This window comes from Rhinopithecus bieti, unplaced genomic scaffold, assembly GCF_001698545.2.
Source record: "Rhinopithecus bieti isolate Rb0 unplaced genomic scaffold, ASM169854v2 scaffold_12573, whole genome shotgun sequence".
Taxonomy (NCBI): Eukaryota; Metazoa; Chordata; class Mammalia; order Primates; family Cercopithecidae; genus Rhinopithecus; species Rhinopithecus bieti.
The window spans coordinates 1,370,166-1,385,385 of record NW_016807321.1 but is presented as its reverse complement, the minus strand read 5'-3'; the positions used below and the strand labels follow the sequence as shown (position 1 = coordinate 1,385,385).

The following is a 15,220-nucleotide window of genomic DNA, read 5'->3' as shown; positions in this document are numbered from 1 at the left end:
CTAAGAACAGGTTCACACACCCCTTCCCATGCAGGCGTTCCCACCATGCCTTGGCCCCGGTTTGGGGCCAGGCTGGTGTCTCGCTTGTGTAAGCCCAAACCGGCCCACTCTGTTTCCCCAGACGCTTCCAAAGCCGGCTTTCCTTGACCACCGAGGAAAATCAAGGCCAAGAAGAGCCAACAGGCGTCAGTTAATGCAGGTGGGCAGAGCCATGGTGGCTGCCAGGGCATGGTGCTGAGAAGGACCAGGCCCCAACCTAAGCGTCAAGACAGGTAGTAAGACTGATGGGTGGTATCAGTGGGGCCTGGTGAGCGGGGTAAGGACGGGCTGACACTGCCACCTGGGAAGGGCCTGCCGTGGGTTCAGGAGGGCTGGGCACGGCCGGCTCAGGGCCATCTCTGCAGGAGGGCTGGCTGTGCGTGGTGCTGGGACGCTCACCTGGCCTAGGACAGGAAGGTGCGCACACGGCTGCGGATGGGGGCTCTGCAGATGGGGCACAGCTGCAGGCTGGGGGCACACTCAGCACAGACCAGGTGGCCGCATGGCACAAAGACGATGGACACGGCACGGTCCAGGCACACCTTGCAAGTCCTCTCCTCCTGCAGCCGTCGCAGCTGCTCCTCCGCATCCCTGGCTCCTGGGGGCTCAAGAACCCACCACCCGCTCTGGGCCTGGGCTGGACTGGCTCCTCCTAGGAGGACAGGCCTGCAAAGTGTCCCCACACCCTGGCCCCCACCCTCTGTGGCCTGTGGAAGACTGGCGTTACCCAGCCCTCCAGGTTCCGTCAGCCCTCCCCTGTCCCGGCCCCCACCCCAGGGGGTCCCGGGCCTGCACCTGGCTCCTGGGCACTTTCAGACTGGACCTCTCTTCTCGGCGTGGGCAGCTCAGGGTCCCCAGGGGCAGGGACTGTGGACAGTTAGGATGGACTTGAGGCCTAGCTCCCAAAGGGAAGCCGGGCCGACCCAGAGACAGGTCTGCAGCCTGTGGGGTCCAGTTCTGGCCAGGAGTGGAGGGACTGCAGAGTACCCCTGCTCCCGACATTTCTTTCCACCCCTCCCACAGCATAACAGGATCCAAAGGCTTCCTGGAGGGGCCACCAGAGAGCCTGCCCCTTGTCCAAGGCCCTCTGCACATCCAGCCCATCTGGCAGTGGCTGCAGACACTGTGTGCTGGGCACTGTTGGAGGTGGTGCGGCTTGGGACCATGGGCTGTGCCCAGGGGGTGAGCTGGGAGAGAAGCAGAATGGGGACCTGGCACTGGCGGAGGCCCCTGCCGCCCCACCCCACCTCACACGGCACAGCCCCCATGAAGCCAACCCAGGCAGCGGCCTCACACCCGGTCACGTGCCCGTCACTCTCCCTGCTGTCCGGCAGGGTGGGGACACCCAGTGGCTTTGCCAAGCACAGGCTGCAGGTGCCCAAGGAGTCAGTAGGGTGTTGGCTCTCACCGGAGGGGGCCACAGGGGCTGCATCTTCCGGTTCTTCCCACGGGTCCTGGAAGCAGCCAGAGGCCGTCGGTGCCTCGGGGAAATAGGAGGGCAGGACCCCACTGCCGCCCGGAGCCCCGAGGGGAGGTGGCGCTCACCCAGGAGCCCAGCAGCTGGGAATGAGTCTCCTGCACACTGTGGACAAAGTCTCTTCCTTTTGACCGGAGCAGGAACTGACAGCTGCAGATGCCCCACAGATGTAGGTTGGGGTTCAGGGCCCCCACTGTTCAAGCCCTTGGATCCCCAGGGATTGGGGTTGGGCCCCCTCCTCCCGCCGCCCTGCAGTGCCCGTGGGCATGGGCAAGGAGGGCTGCTTTGGAGACACCTCCGTGGGGCTTCAGGGTAGTCCCATAGGAGAGGCATTTCTGCCCCCAGCAGCCCTTCCGAAAAGGGGCCCTCACAGGAAAAGTGGGTGCCTGCCGGCCAGAAGCACCATCCACAGGGGGGCCTCCCCAGTGCCCTGTGGGGCCAGGGAGGCAAAGCAGGCCTGGTGTTGGGTCGACAGAGCCCTTTGGAGCCCACCCCTGACCTGTGATCAGACCCGGGGCCCCACGGGGACAGCTGGTACCTGGGGAACCACTTGGCATGCTCCGTCCAGGGGTCGTCCCCGCGCTTCCAGCTCTGCAGGCCCCCATAGCAGAAGAAGCACCTCACCTTGTCCTGCTGGCCTGGGGTGCAGAGAGATGGTGGCCCCAGCCAGGCCCCACCCAGCCCCCTGGCCCCGGTGCATCCTTCCAAGGCTGTGAGAGCTTCAACTGGAGGGGAGTTCCCAGGTGGCAACAGGGAGGAGGGGTGGGCAGGGGGTTGGGTAGGGGAGGACACTTGCACCTCACTAGCATCAAAGGTGAAAAGGGGACAGAGGTGTCTGGAGTGCCAGCCAGGATGGGTGAGAATGTTCAGGAAAGGACTGAGCTGACATTTGCATTGTTCACAGAGTGAGCAGTGGGGGCCCCCCAGGGCCTGGCACATTTATAGCCCTGAGGCTTCAGAAGCCAAAAGGGCCCCTCCCCAGGTCTCTGCTTCCCCAAGATGAGTCCCAGGGAGAGGAAGAAGGGAGGCTGCCCTAGAAGACCAGTCTGGGGCCAGGCTTGGTTTTAGGAACTCATGCCTCCCTTTGGGGGTGGGGGACCCCTCCTCGCTCTACCTCCTGGCGGCCCCGTCCCCTCATCGGCAGGCATGCGATATGTCACCTGCCACTGACATCACAGGTTTGGGCTGCATCAGACACTGGACCTCGACCAGCCCCAAAGACCCAGTCTCTGCACCTGCCATGCCTCCTGCCTGACCTTCGCCTGCTGAGCCTTGGACCTCCAGGGAGTTGGGAGGGCTGGGCCTGCGCCTTCATACCACGGTTCCTGACTGTCCCAGCCCCTGTCCCCCCCGACCAGCTGTCTTAAGTTGGTCCAGCCTTACACCAGGATGGTGCCCCCCCCACGATCCCGCGAGCTGCTGACAATGACTTGGCCTGTGCCGAGTACTCGTAAAGCCCGCGAGGAGCGCTGCTGGCCCTTCCGTCAGTCCTTCAGCCAGGAAGTGGCAGAGCTGGGACCTGAACTCAGGTCTGACCACATGGTCCCCAGCTGTAAGGCCGAGGAGCAGGCCCAGGCCAAGACGAGGATAGGTACTCCGGGGACTTGATTTAGTCGGGGAAGACCAGACAGTGGCTGCAGGTTGGGGCCTGGAGAAATTCCCCACAGGCTGAGCTGCCAGGACCTTCTGGCTGACCACACCTGCCTTGGTCACCCTGATCCTGTTCCTTAAACATCTCCTCGCCCCGTGCAGACCAGCATCTGGGACGGTAAGGGCCCCAGGCAAGGTCAGCCCTACCCACTTCTTTTTTTTTTTTTTTTTTGAGGCGGAGTCTCACTGTCTCCCAGGCTGGAGTCCAGTGACCGGATCTCGGCTCACTGCAAGCTCCGCCTCCCGGGTTTACGCCATTCTCCTGCCTCAGCCTCCCGAGTAGCTGGGACTACAGGCGCCGCCACCACGCCCGGCTAGTTTTTTGTATTTTTTAGTAGAGACGGGGTTTCACCGTGTTAGCCAGGATGGTCTCGATCTCCTGACCTCGTGATCCGCCCGTCTCGGCCTCCCAAAGTGCTGGGATTACAGGCTTGAGCCACCGCGCCCGGCCAGCCCTACCCACTTCTATCACAAAAAGGTACTTGCGCACCAAGCTGGCGGCCTCCACAGCTGAGACCCCCAGACCGTGGCCAGAGGCAGCCCCTCCTCATGTCCCACAGTCTGACACACTTGGCCAGCAGAGACTCCGGGGGAGGGTGTCAGGTAGGAGCACGTGGGCACTGAAGGACTTGCAGGACCACTGCTCCATCATCCGGCCAGACCCTTCCTGTTGGGGGATGGAGGCTACGGAGGAGGCAGAGCCCTGGGCTGGAAGGGTCCAGAATCGTGCCCAGGCCCACGGCAGGAAGGCCCCCCTACCCGGGACTGACCTGTGTGGAAAAAGCCAGCAGCGGCCAGCAGCTCGGGCGGCACCCCAGCCGTCAGCGGCCAGTCATAGAAGGAGGCCAGACGCAGCTCTTCAGAGCCCATGCCAGGGAAGGCAGGCCCCCTGGGCGACGTGGCCCCGGCGCCCTCCTCCTCTTCCTCCTCTGCCAGGGGCCGCAGCTGGCCCAGGATCTGCCCATCCACATGGTCCCAGGCTCTGCAAGTGTCCAGGCCTAGGGCAGGGCTGCCCAGAGAGCGGGGTCCACAGCGCTCCTGCGCGGGACGGTCACCGGCTACCCAGCGGCTCAGCTGTGGTCCATGGCGCAGGCACTTGGCACTGTCTTCAGGCCCCATGGAGGGAACACCGGCTCTGACCAGGTCTGCAGCAGAAATGGGGGCTGATGGCCAGTCCCAGAATATGCTCAGCTGGCCCTTCGGGAGCTCCTGACCCCCGGGCTCACCCCGGGGACAGCAGGGATAGGCATAGGCCGGCCACCAGACACCCTGGGAGGGGAGTATCCCAGGGTCCACCCCTTTCTGGAAGGGGCCAGGGTGGCCTCTGGGGTCACATGCTCTGTGCAGCGGGGGCGTGTCATGGGGCCCCTGGCAGGGTTGTGGATCCTGCTGAGGGCACGTGGGCAGGCAGTGTCTCTCTGAACAAGACGGGAAGGAACTGAGCATGGAGACCCCTCCCCAGACTGGCGCCGGTCCCAGGGCTGTGGGGGAGGGGTTGGGGAGCTGGAGATGAAGGTTCCAGGGTCAGGCGCCCAGGGCAGCTTCTGGAAGCAGAGAAGGCTCAAGTAAGGACAGATGGGCTGTGCAGCCCGTGCAGGCAGGGGCCGTGACCCCCCACCTTGCAGGGGTGACGCTGGACTCACAGGAGCCTAGTGCTGCGTCATGCAGAGCAGGAAGGCAGGTCACCCGGGTGTTCTCTGAAACATCCCTCTGCTCCAAGGGGCCTCTGCAGGTCTGAGAGCAGCTCTTGTCCTCAGGCCGTGAAGATCAGAGCAGACAGAAGGGCCTGAGCTGCCCTCCCGTCCCACTCCCGCTTCCTGCTTCACCTCCTTCCTCCTCCCCTTCCCCCTTCCCCCTCCTCCCTCTTTCCCTCCTTCCCCCCACCTCCCCTCACTTCCCCACGTCTCCCTCCACCTCCTCCTTCTCCCTCCACTTACCTCCATACCAGCATCCCCAAGTAGCCAAGCAAGAGGCTCTGATGTCCCCAGAAGAAGAGCAGTCAGTGCTGGCCCCAGAATTGGAGCTCCTGAGTCTGCTGTGATCCTGACTGCCAGTCCAAACTCCACAGCTGTGCCATGCTGCCAAACCCCACAGTGAGGGAACAGGGAGTAGGACTTAACCCTAGAGAAGCCGGGGGCAGAACAGGAACCCCAGGGACACCTGGGCGGGACAAAGAGGACAGCTGGATGGGTCCCAGGCTTCGACGCCCCCCGACCCCCGACTGCAGACCCAGCTCATCCACCCAGCTGGCCCTAAAGGCCCCCTGTCATCCTTCAGCCACTCGCCCCTGCTGTTCTGTCCGGGATGGGAGCGTGCAGGCTCACAGAGTTTGGAAGAATAAAGAGGAGTCGCACACTGCAGGGCTGTTGGTTGCCACGGGGAGTGCAGGCGGGCAGGAGAGGGTTAGCTGCAGTGAAAACCGTCCCTGAGCTCGCCTGGAAGCCTGGCCCGCTCACTTTCCACTGCTGAGCCGCACAGACCCGCTGCTGCCCACCACACTTTCACACCCGCCCCCTCTCCCCCTACTCACGGCGGGGGCTGGGGCTGCACCCGCCCTCCTAGGAGGCCTCTGGTGACTGTTCTGGTCATACTCAGGCCAGTGTTGCCGGGCCCCAGCGAGACCCCCAACCCTTTCCTATCCAAGGCCCAGAGCCACCTCGTTTCCTGCAGAAATCAGAGTGAAGGGTGTGGCTCTTAAGGCCCCTGGGGTGTCTCCAGACCCTGCTGAGGATACAGCACGGAAGCCAGGGCTGCCAGGGGCAGAGGGAGAGGCACCAGGAAGCTCAGGGACATAGGAAGGGAGGGCTGTGTCTATTGGGAAAGGGCCTGGGGGCCAGCGAAGGAGTTAGGCTAGACACAAAGTAGAACTTCCCAACGTGTTTTCTGGGATGATCTCGGGGTACCACGCCTTTGCCCCCTCTCTGTCCTCCAGTGGCCCCTCAGCACAGCAGTTACCTTTGGTCACTTCAGCAACACCCCGGGTGTGGGCTTGGGGCCCTTTCAGGAGGACGCCGGCCTCAAGCTGGGTGGATTTTGCTGCCTGGTTCCCAGTCCGCCCACAGTGCACCCGGGAGGTGGGACGAGGGGTCACTATCTCCAGCCTGCTCTTTCCAGGGGAGGGACACATGCAGCACCCAGGTTTGCTCTGAACCCTCAAGCTGGGGACCCTCTGAGGTGGGCAGGCAGCAGGGGTGGCCTCTCCCAGGCCACTGCCATGGCTTGTTATGGGACCCTCTCTTCCCACTGCTTGGGGCTGGGAGAGGAGACAAGATTGGTGTCGCTCCTGGAAATGGAAGGAAAGGCCCTGGAGCCCACTGGGGAGTTCAGGGTAGCTGGGCCATAGGCCGAGCCCCGCTCCTCTGGTGGGATTGCCCCCTGAGGTCCTGTGCACCTCCAAACCCAGTGGGTGTTCTCCACACGCATCCCAGCGCGTGGCTGTGCAGGGAGCTGCCGAGGGGCGCTCAGCCTCTTTGCTGTGTGCGGCCGGCCCAAAATTCTCAAAACAAGGACTATCCATACGTTGCTTATTTAATTAAATAAGAAGAAATAAGGAGCTAAAATTAACAGTCACGTGCCTATTCCAGAAGTGTTGGGAATACTGGGAGTATAAAGAAAGTAAAGTTCCCTGTCTGAGCCATCCCTGTGGGTGCTGGGCGTGCGTGTCTGGATTTGGCAGTTGCCCTGCAGCTTTGCAGGATGACGCCGTGGGGGTGGGGGCGGGGTGCTTGGAGACCTCTAGGCTTCTTTGCAATTCTGTGCATCTACAATGATTTCCAAATAAAAGATGGGAAAACCCATGCGCCTTCTCCCCACTGAGCGGCAAGCACTGCTGTGACTATTTTGCTGTTTTCTTCCAAACATCCCCTAAACATCTTTATTTGCTATTTGCCCATTTTTCAAAATGAATAAACATCTGTCAGTACCTAGGAGGGCTCCCCGTGATGCCCCCGGGTCCCTGTGAGTCCTTCCAACTAAGTCTCCCAGGTAAGAAGATGTCAGATGGGGAGCCACGGGGAGAGGCCTCCAGGTCAGTGAGAAAGGAAGCCCTGGGCCCATCAGGGACTCCCAGAAGCCCCAAGACCCTGCAGCGACTGGGATTTGCAGCTAATGGAGATGCTGGTCTCCCTGCAAGATTCGGAACCAGCAGGAGTTTGAGGAGAATATCCCCAAATTGAGGCCCCCACAGTGGTGAGGACTAGCCTATTAAGGCAGGAAAAGAAGACCGTCATCAGGGCTGGGCTCAGCATTCTCCACCAACAGCTCCCACCTCCCCCAAAGCCACCCAGCCATCCGAGAAAGTCCATGCCTGAAACTGCGTGTGGGTGCCACACGAATGAGCCCTGCTCCACTCCAAGAAGCCTGGGGCTGGGGCCACGTGGGCAGATAGGTGGACCTGCTGGGCACATTCCTATTCCTGTGCAGAGATGGGGGTGTCAGGAGGGGCCTCCAGAGAAAAAAACATCTCCCCCAGGGCTGATGCCTGACCTTTCACCACCGGAGCCTCAGACTCTCTTCCTGTTAAGTTTTCCTCTGGGAATGCTTTGTAAGTCATTAACACTTTAGTATAAACAAGACTCAACTTTCTCAGAAAGAAGGTAGTGGGGTTTTTAGACAGGGATGGGATTAGCCTGGGATAAGAGGGCTGAGTCAGAGCCTGTGGAGGTCCAAATGCTCTGACTAGAAGGTGAAACTGTTAGTCATGTGAACCAGAGCAACTCCATGTTGAACAGGAGCTGGGTAAAATGAGGCTGAGACCTACTGGGCTGCATTCCCAGGCGTTGAAGCCGTTTTAAGTCACAGGATGACACAGGAGGTCAGCACAAAATACAGGTCATAAAGACATTGCTGATAAAACAGGTTGCAGTAAAGAAGTGACAAAAACCCATGGAAACCAAGATAGTCACGAGAGTGACCTCTGGTCGCCCTCACTGCTACTGTAGTCCCAGCTACTCGGGAGGCTGAGGCAGGAGAATGGCGTGAACCCGGGAGGCGGAGCTTGCAGTGAGCCGAGATCGTGCCACTGCACTCCAGCCTGGGCGACAGTGAGTCTCCGTCTCAAAAAAAAAAAAAAAAAAAAAAAAAAACGTAGCTGGGCACAGTGGTGCACAACTGTGGTCCCAGCTACTCAGGAGGCTGAGGTGGCAGGATTACGTGAGCCCAGGAGTTCAAGACTGCAGTGAATTATTGATATGAGTGGTGGGCAGGGAAGTGCTGGGTAGAGGAGGGTGTGGTCCCTGGCTAGGACTCCACCCACAGGCCTGTGCCCATGGACCTAAGTGAGGACCGACACACCCTGCCTTCATGTCCAAATGTTGCATTTCCCAAGACCACCCTGTCCTGCCATGCCTCCATCCTGTGCCTATAGAAACCCCGAGACCTAGCGGGCAGGAACCCAAGCACTGGACATGGAGAGGAACCCATTGGCAGAACACACAAGCGGCTGGATGTCCAGAGGCCGTCGGAGGAGCACACCGGTAGAAGAGCGTACTGAGACCCTGGCAGGCCATCGGCTGTTGGAATGATGCAGAGTTTGGCTGGGGTGGTCGGAGGAGAGCCCGGGCTGCTGAGAGGCCTGACTCCAGGGGAAAGCCATCTCCCTTCTGGCTCCCCCATCTGCTGAGAGCTGCTTCCACGCAATCAAACTTTGCACTCATTCTCCAAGCCCACATGTGATCCGATTCTTCCGGTACAGCAAGAACCCCGGGATACAGGCCTCTGTCCTTGTGGTAAGGCACAGGCTTAATTGAGCTGGTTAACACAAGCTGCCTACAGATGGCCAAACTAAGAGAGTGTCCTGTAGCACATGTCCACTGGGGCTTCAGCTATCAACATTCACCCCTAGAAGCTGCCATGGGGCTCCCTGCCCATCTGTATGCTCCCCTGGGGATTTGAGCAGTGGGGCACCAAAGAAGCAAGCCAGTCCCCCATTGCACGCCCTGCGAGGGGACAAGGGAATCTTTGCCATTTCACTATGACTCTGCCCTTGAACTCCAGCGTGGGACCCTGTCTCAAAAAACAAACAAAAAATCACCAGACCAACACCAAACAACAGCAACAACAAACCCTAGCCCCAGATTCCTCTGGGAGATGGATTTGAGGTTCCCTCCCAGCAACTTCTTCAGTGACCCTATGATTAACCCCTTCTCTGCTGCAACCCAGCATCTCAGCATACAGACTTGATGTGCGTGCATCGGCAGCAAACTATCATGGTTACAAAGAGACAACTGGGGCTGGGAAGGAAGAGGGTTTCCCTCCAGCTGTAGCAGGAGGAGTTGTAGACAAAATTCCTGACACTGGATTGTGGAAGGAAAGAGCTTTATTCAGCTGGGAGCATCGGCAGACTCACATCCTAGAGATCGAGCTCTCCAAATAAGTAATTCCTGCCCCTTGTAAGGGCTCACAACTCTAAAGGGGCTGTGTGTGGGGGGTTGTGATCGATTGAGCAAGTGAGGGGTACATGACTGGGGCCTGCACACACCAGTAATCAGAACAAGACAGAACAGAACAGGGAGTTTCATGCTTTTTTATATACTGTCTGGAATCCACAGATAGCACAAGTAGTGAGGTCAGGGGTTGAATTTTAACACCAGGCCCGAAATGTGGCACCTGGTTGTCTACGATTTTTCGATTTTTCACTTCTGCCTATTCTTTTAACTTCTACTTTTTCAGCAAAGAAGAAATTAAGTATAAGGCAATATAAGGAGTGGTCTCCTCTCTGACAGCTAGATGTCAGCTTGCTTTGGGATTCTCTGGGAGGGTCCCAACCAGGACAGTGTGCCAAGCCCTGTGCTAAGGCCTCACTGATCTCCTCAGTTACCCTTTGAGATGGGCACGGAGCTTATTTCAGAGGTGAGGAAACGGAGGCTCAGAGAGGGGCACAATGAGTTGGCTGAGAGCGGAGATGCAGACCCAGGAAGCCTGTCCAGGGAGGCAGCGGCAGTCGCTGCGGGGGGAAGACGTTCCCCATGCGTGGGGTGGGGCCGCAGGAGGGCGATGGCCTGAGAACCCCCCGGGAGGTTGGTGCTCCTGTGCCCTTCCTCATCCGGGAGGGGAGATGGGGAGTGTGGACAGTTCTTTTGATGGGGCATAAATAATCATTAGCGAGAACAGAGGGACTCCAGAGACAGGAATTAACTTGTAAATGATTCCCTGTGGAATCTGAATGGTCTCTAGAGGAGACATTATCTGGGGGACGGGTCTGTCCGGGTGGGGTCTGTCCGGGTGAGGCTGCATTGCTGCTGCCCTCTTTTTTTTGTTGAGAGTCTCGCTCTGTCGCCCAGGCTGGAGTGCAGTGGCCGGATCTCGGCTCATTGCAAGTTCTGCCTCCCGGGTTTACGCCATTCTCCTGCCTCAGCCTCCCGAGTAGCTGGGACTACAGGCGCCCGCCACCTCGCCCGGCTAGTTTTTTTGTATTTTTTGGTAGAGACGGGGTTTCACCGTGTTAGCCAGGATGGTCTCGATCTCCTGACCTCGTGATCCGCCCGTCTCAGCCTCCCAAAGTGCTGGGATTACAGGCTTGAGCCACCGCGCCTGGCCCACACCCCCTTATCTTAACCCAGATGCTCCTTCCGATTGGTCTTTAGATAATAACTTAACTCTTCAACCAACTGCCAATCAGAAGATCTTTGAATCCACAATGCACCCAGGACCCGTAAGTCCCCATCTGGGACCCGTAAGTCCCCACCTAGGACCTGTAAGCCCCTGTCTATGACCTGTAAGCCCCCATCTAGAACCCGTAAGGCCCCACCCCCTGCTTTGAGTCATTCTGCCTTCCTGAACCTGAACAACACGCACCTCACATGTACTAATTGATGCCGATGTCTCCCTAAAAGGTATAAAACCAAGCTGTCACCCAACCACCCTGGACACATGTGCTCAGGACATAATGAGACTGTGCCTCAGGCCATGGTCACTGGTATTAGGCTCAGAATAAACCTCTTTAAATATTGTACAGAGTTTGGCTCTTTTTGTCACACGTATTTTGAGGTGAAAATCGCTAGGCTCCTTCACCACCCTGGCCTGCTGTGGCATAGCCGTGCCCCACACCCAGATCTGCCTGACAAGGGCCTGGGACAGAGGGGCCTTGGGGGCCTGGTGTGGCACTGCAGGGACCCCAGGTTTCCTTCCCCACCTTTCCTTGCCCACGTCCTACTTTGAGATCTGTTTGCCGGGATAGAACGTTGGGGCGGGGTCCAGCCTGCCCCCACCCGGGGGCCCCACAGCCACTGCGTCTGGGCCCTCCGGTCCCGGCAGTCTTGGGATTCTGGGTCAGTGGCTGCAATGAAAGGCTGGGCTTGTGGTTTCAGTCACAGGAGGCCAGGTCCTGCCCGCCTCCAGGCTGTGCCGGCTGGAATGAGGCTGGACCTGGAGCCCAGATAAGCTGAGGAGGAGGACAAAAAGGGTGGGAGGGAGGAGGAGAAGCTCCAATTCCTGTCCAGGCCTCAGGCCTGGGCTCCCAGGAAGTTCAGCAGGTATGTGCTGGGCAAGGCGGGCCGGTAACCCCTGAGACGGGCAACCCTCCCGCACCCAGCCCCACTCCTGCTGAGAGAACCCTGAGTGCCCTCGCCAGTCCCCTCCTCCCCAGCTTGGGGGGCCAGAGCCTGCCAGCACTGGAGCAACCCTCCCTGTGGCCACAGAGCAAGCACTTCAGGTGACCCAGGGGTCTGGACAAGCGTATCAGAGGCCCACAGGAGGGGCTTCCAGATTCTGAGGCTGGCAACGGCATTAAGAAGCTCAAAGTGAGACAGGCAGGCTGGCTAGTTTCCTGTTTTCAGATGGTCTGGAGGGGCCGGGCGCGGTGACTCACACCTGTAATCCCAGCACTTTGGAAGGCTGAGGCAGCTGGATCACTTGAGGCCAGGAGTTTGAGACTAGCCTGGCCGAGATGGTGAAACCCCATCTCTACTAAAAAAATTAGCTGGGCGTGGTGGCGCACGCCTGAAATCCCAGCTACTGGGGAGTCTGAGGTAGGAGAATCGCTTGAACCCAGGAGGCGGAGGTTGCAGTGAGCTGAGATCACGCCACTGCACTCCAGCCTGGGCAACAGAGCAAGACTCCATCTCAAAACAAAGCCGTCGCGGTGGCTCCCGCCTGTAATCCCAGCACTGTGGGAGGCCAAGGTGGGCGGATCACCTGAGGTTGGGAGTTTCAGACCAGCCTGACCAACATGGAGCAACCCCGTTTCTACTAAAAATACAAAATTAGCCGGGCGTAGTGGTGCATGTCTGTAATCCCAGCCACTTCGGAGGCTGAGGCAGGAGAATCACTTGAACCCGGGAGACGGAGATTGGGGTGAGCTGAGATCACGCCATTGCACTCCAGCCTGGGCAACAGGAGCAAAATTCCATTTCGAAACGAAAACAAAAACAAACTTGGGACCCCAATTCACTCTGCCACAAGAAAAAAATTAAACTAAAAGCTAAGTCATGTGAGAAGCTGCCTTTCTTTTTGTTCCTAAGCAGGTAGTTACGCCTCCCGGGTTTACGCCATTCTCCTGCCTCAGCCTCCGGAGTAGCTGGGACTACAGGCGCCCGCCACCTCGCCCGGCTAGTTTTTTATATTTTTTAGTAGATACAGGGTTTCACCGTGTTCGCCAGGATGGTCTCGATCTCCTGACCTCGTGATCCGCCCGTCTCGGCCTCCCAAAGTGCTGGGATTACAGGCTTGAGCCATCGTGCCAGGCCAAGAAGCATCTATCTCTACAGGAGACATTCACCTTATTTTATGCAAGTGCAGGTTTCCAAGCATGAGAGGAACACACAGCTGACGATTCCCCTGCCTGCTCCTCTTCTGTTGCAGCATGTGATTACCAAGGCCTCCCTCTTGCCCCTCTACCTGCTTTCCCCCCTTTAAATGGTGCAGCCCTCAAAAACACCTTTGGAGAAAGGCAGAGACCACAGACTGTTTCTATGACTCCATGTGCTTTTCTTCTGGGCATGTCCTTAACCTTGGCAAAATAAACTTCTTGATCGACTGAGCCCTACCTCTCATGTTTTTCGGTTTACAGCCCCCTCCCCGAGTCTTAGGTGGAGCTCTCCAGAGCACACCCCAAAACAAAAATGAGCAGTAGGTATGTTCCCGAGAGGTCACTGCCCTGGGCACCCCACTGAGGGCCTCCTAGAGCCCAGGGACTCCCCAGGTGTCCTGCCACGGGGCCAGCATCCTGGCATGAGTCCATCCCTCTGGGCTTTGGCTGCGGTGAGCGCCGGCTCCCAGCCAGGGGCTAGAGAGCCACAGGCAGAGTTGCAAGAGGCCAGCAGGGAACGTGCTGAGAAGACCAGCGTGGGCCCAGAGCAGGTCCCACCATGGGCTTCTCCCCACCTGCTGGACTGGGCTGGGCTGGATGCTGACCTGACCATAGGTCTCAGTCTGGATGGTCAACATTCCTCAGCGTGGCTGCAGCTGTCTGGACCACACCTCCCATGGCTGCGGCCCCACCTTGGGTCCATTAGTCTGATTTATTTCCCTGGCATGCCTGGCCCAGGTCTGTGGGGGGCAAGGGTGGGGAGAAGCTTATTCAGCACAGCTGAGCCTGGCTCCTTCCTGCACGTTCCCAAGCCCCTGTGGCTTGTGAAGCTGAGCTGAGAGGCCACCTAAGGCCAAAGATGGACAGAAGGCCTGTCTTGATGGGGAGGGCGGGAGGATGAGAGCAGCAGGCCTCTGTTCCCACAATCCTGCAGAGCCCAGACATCCACCGGCCAGCCCTGCTGTCTGTGAGCTTCTGGGCAGCATTTGAAAACATGAGATGCTCCATCTCTGGCCCCAGATTCCAGCCTGGGAATCCAGGAGGTGGTTGAGTCAGCTTTAGGAAAGGCTAGATCAGGGAGCTCTGGGGCCACAGGGAGGACTCTGGAGAGGGAAGTGGAAGCAAGAGGCTGCAAGAGGCAAACTGGACACTGCACTCCCCAGCTTCACACACAGAGTGAGTGGCGCCGGTGAGCACTCCCCAGCTCCACGCAGCAGTGAGCAGGGTGGGTGAGCAGGTCTTAGGAGTCTGCTGACCTCGCTGAGTGTTAGGCACGCATGGAGCCATCAGGCTCACCTGGAAGTTTCAGACTCAATCAGAGGCCTCCTGGACATGCAGGTCACCAACTCCACTCCAGACTACTTCAACTTCTCTGTTGGGGGCGGGTGGGGGGCAGGGGGGTAGACATGTGTGTTAATTAAAGGTTTCTGGGAGTGTGGAGGACCAGCGTTGAGTATCACTGCCTGGAGTCTGAGCTTGGCCGTCAAAGACATTGGCCACTAGTTGCGTGTGTCCACTGGAATTTAATTAAATAAAACTGAAAGTGCAGTTCCTCAATTTCAAGGGTTTAATAGTAGCACCTGCTGGACACAGCAGCCCACAAGTTACAGGATGTCCACCAGGTGGGGTGAGCCCCTCTGGCACTGCCTTCCACATGCTGCCTCCCAGCTGGGGAAACTGAGGCAGGTCCCTGGGGAGCTGGGAGGTGAGCGCCAAGGATCTAACTCCTGATTCAGAGCTCCCTCTGCTGGACAGAAAGGAGGTGATAGCACAGAGGTGACACCAGAGGCCTTGGAGCTGTCCCTGCAGACAAGTGATGACCCGGTGGTCCCACGTGTCCCAGGGTGAGCATGAGATTGTGAGGAGCCACACGAGGCTTCGGAGAGGAGGTGAAGCAGGCGACTTCAGGCAGAGGGAAAAGCATGGCCCTAGGGGATGTGGCTGGCATCCTGGGAACTGTAGGAAGATGGGGGTGCAGAGGTGTGTGGGGCTAGCGTATGGGGACCTGGAGCCCCTGGTCCAAGAGGGGCTGGGAACCAGGGAGGGATCTGAGCAGGGCTGGGTCTTGGGCAGTACCTGGACTGTCCAGACACCGTCCTCTGTGGAACTGTGGGCCAGGCCCGAGGTTCGTATGTTATGCTTGTGCCTGTGGTCAGGAGGCTCAGCCTCAGGTGACAGAAACTCAAAGCTAAAAATGAAATGTATTGGTTCACCCAACCAAAAGCACAGAAGCGGACCGTTTCAGACTCGGCTGGATCCTGGTGTTCAAGCATCTTCATTCACTCGCTTCTCCCTCTCCGGGCTGGCAT

General features: G+C 58.8%; 1 protein-coding gene across 2 annotated transcripts in view; it reads right to left on the bottom strand.

Moving 5' to 3' along the window:
• BIRC7 (baculoviral IAP repeat containing 7) overlaps positions 1-4,492 on the bottom strand; it is a 5,685-nt gene extending 1,193 nt beyond the window's left edge. The window contains exons 1-6 of one of the 2 annotated variants that reach the window (XM_017881213.1): positions 3,937-4,492; positions 2,055-2,154; positions 1,585-1,666; positions 1,448-1,493; positions 835-906; positions 439-691 (exon numbers count right to left, since the gene is read on the bottom strand). In XM_017881213.1, the coding sequence (XP_017736702.1) occupies positions 444-691; positions 835-906; positions 1,448-1,493; positions 1,585-1,666; positions 2,055-2,154; positions 3,937-4,285 (897 nt within the window). In that variant the 5' untranslated portion in view covers positions 4,286-4,492 and the 3' untranslated portion in view covers positions 439-443. The remainder of the gene's footprint in view (positions 1-438; positions 692-834; positions 907-1,447; positions 1,494-1,584; positions 1,667-2,054; positions 2,155-3,936) is intronic. The other variant, XM_017881214.1, reaches the window with a different exon arrangement.
• Positions 4,493-15,220: the final 10,728 nt, after the last annotated feature.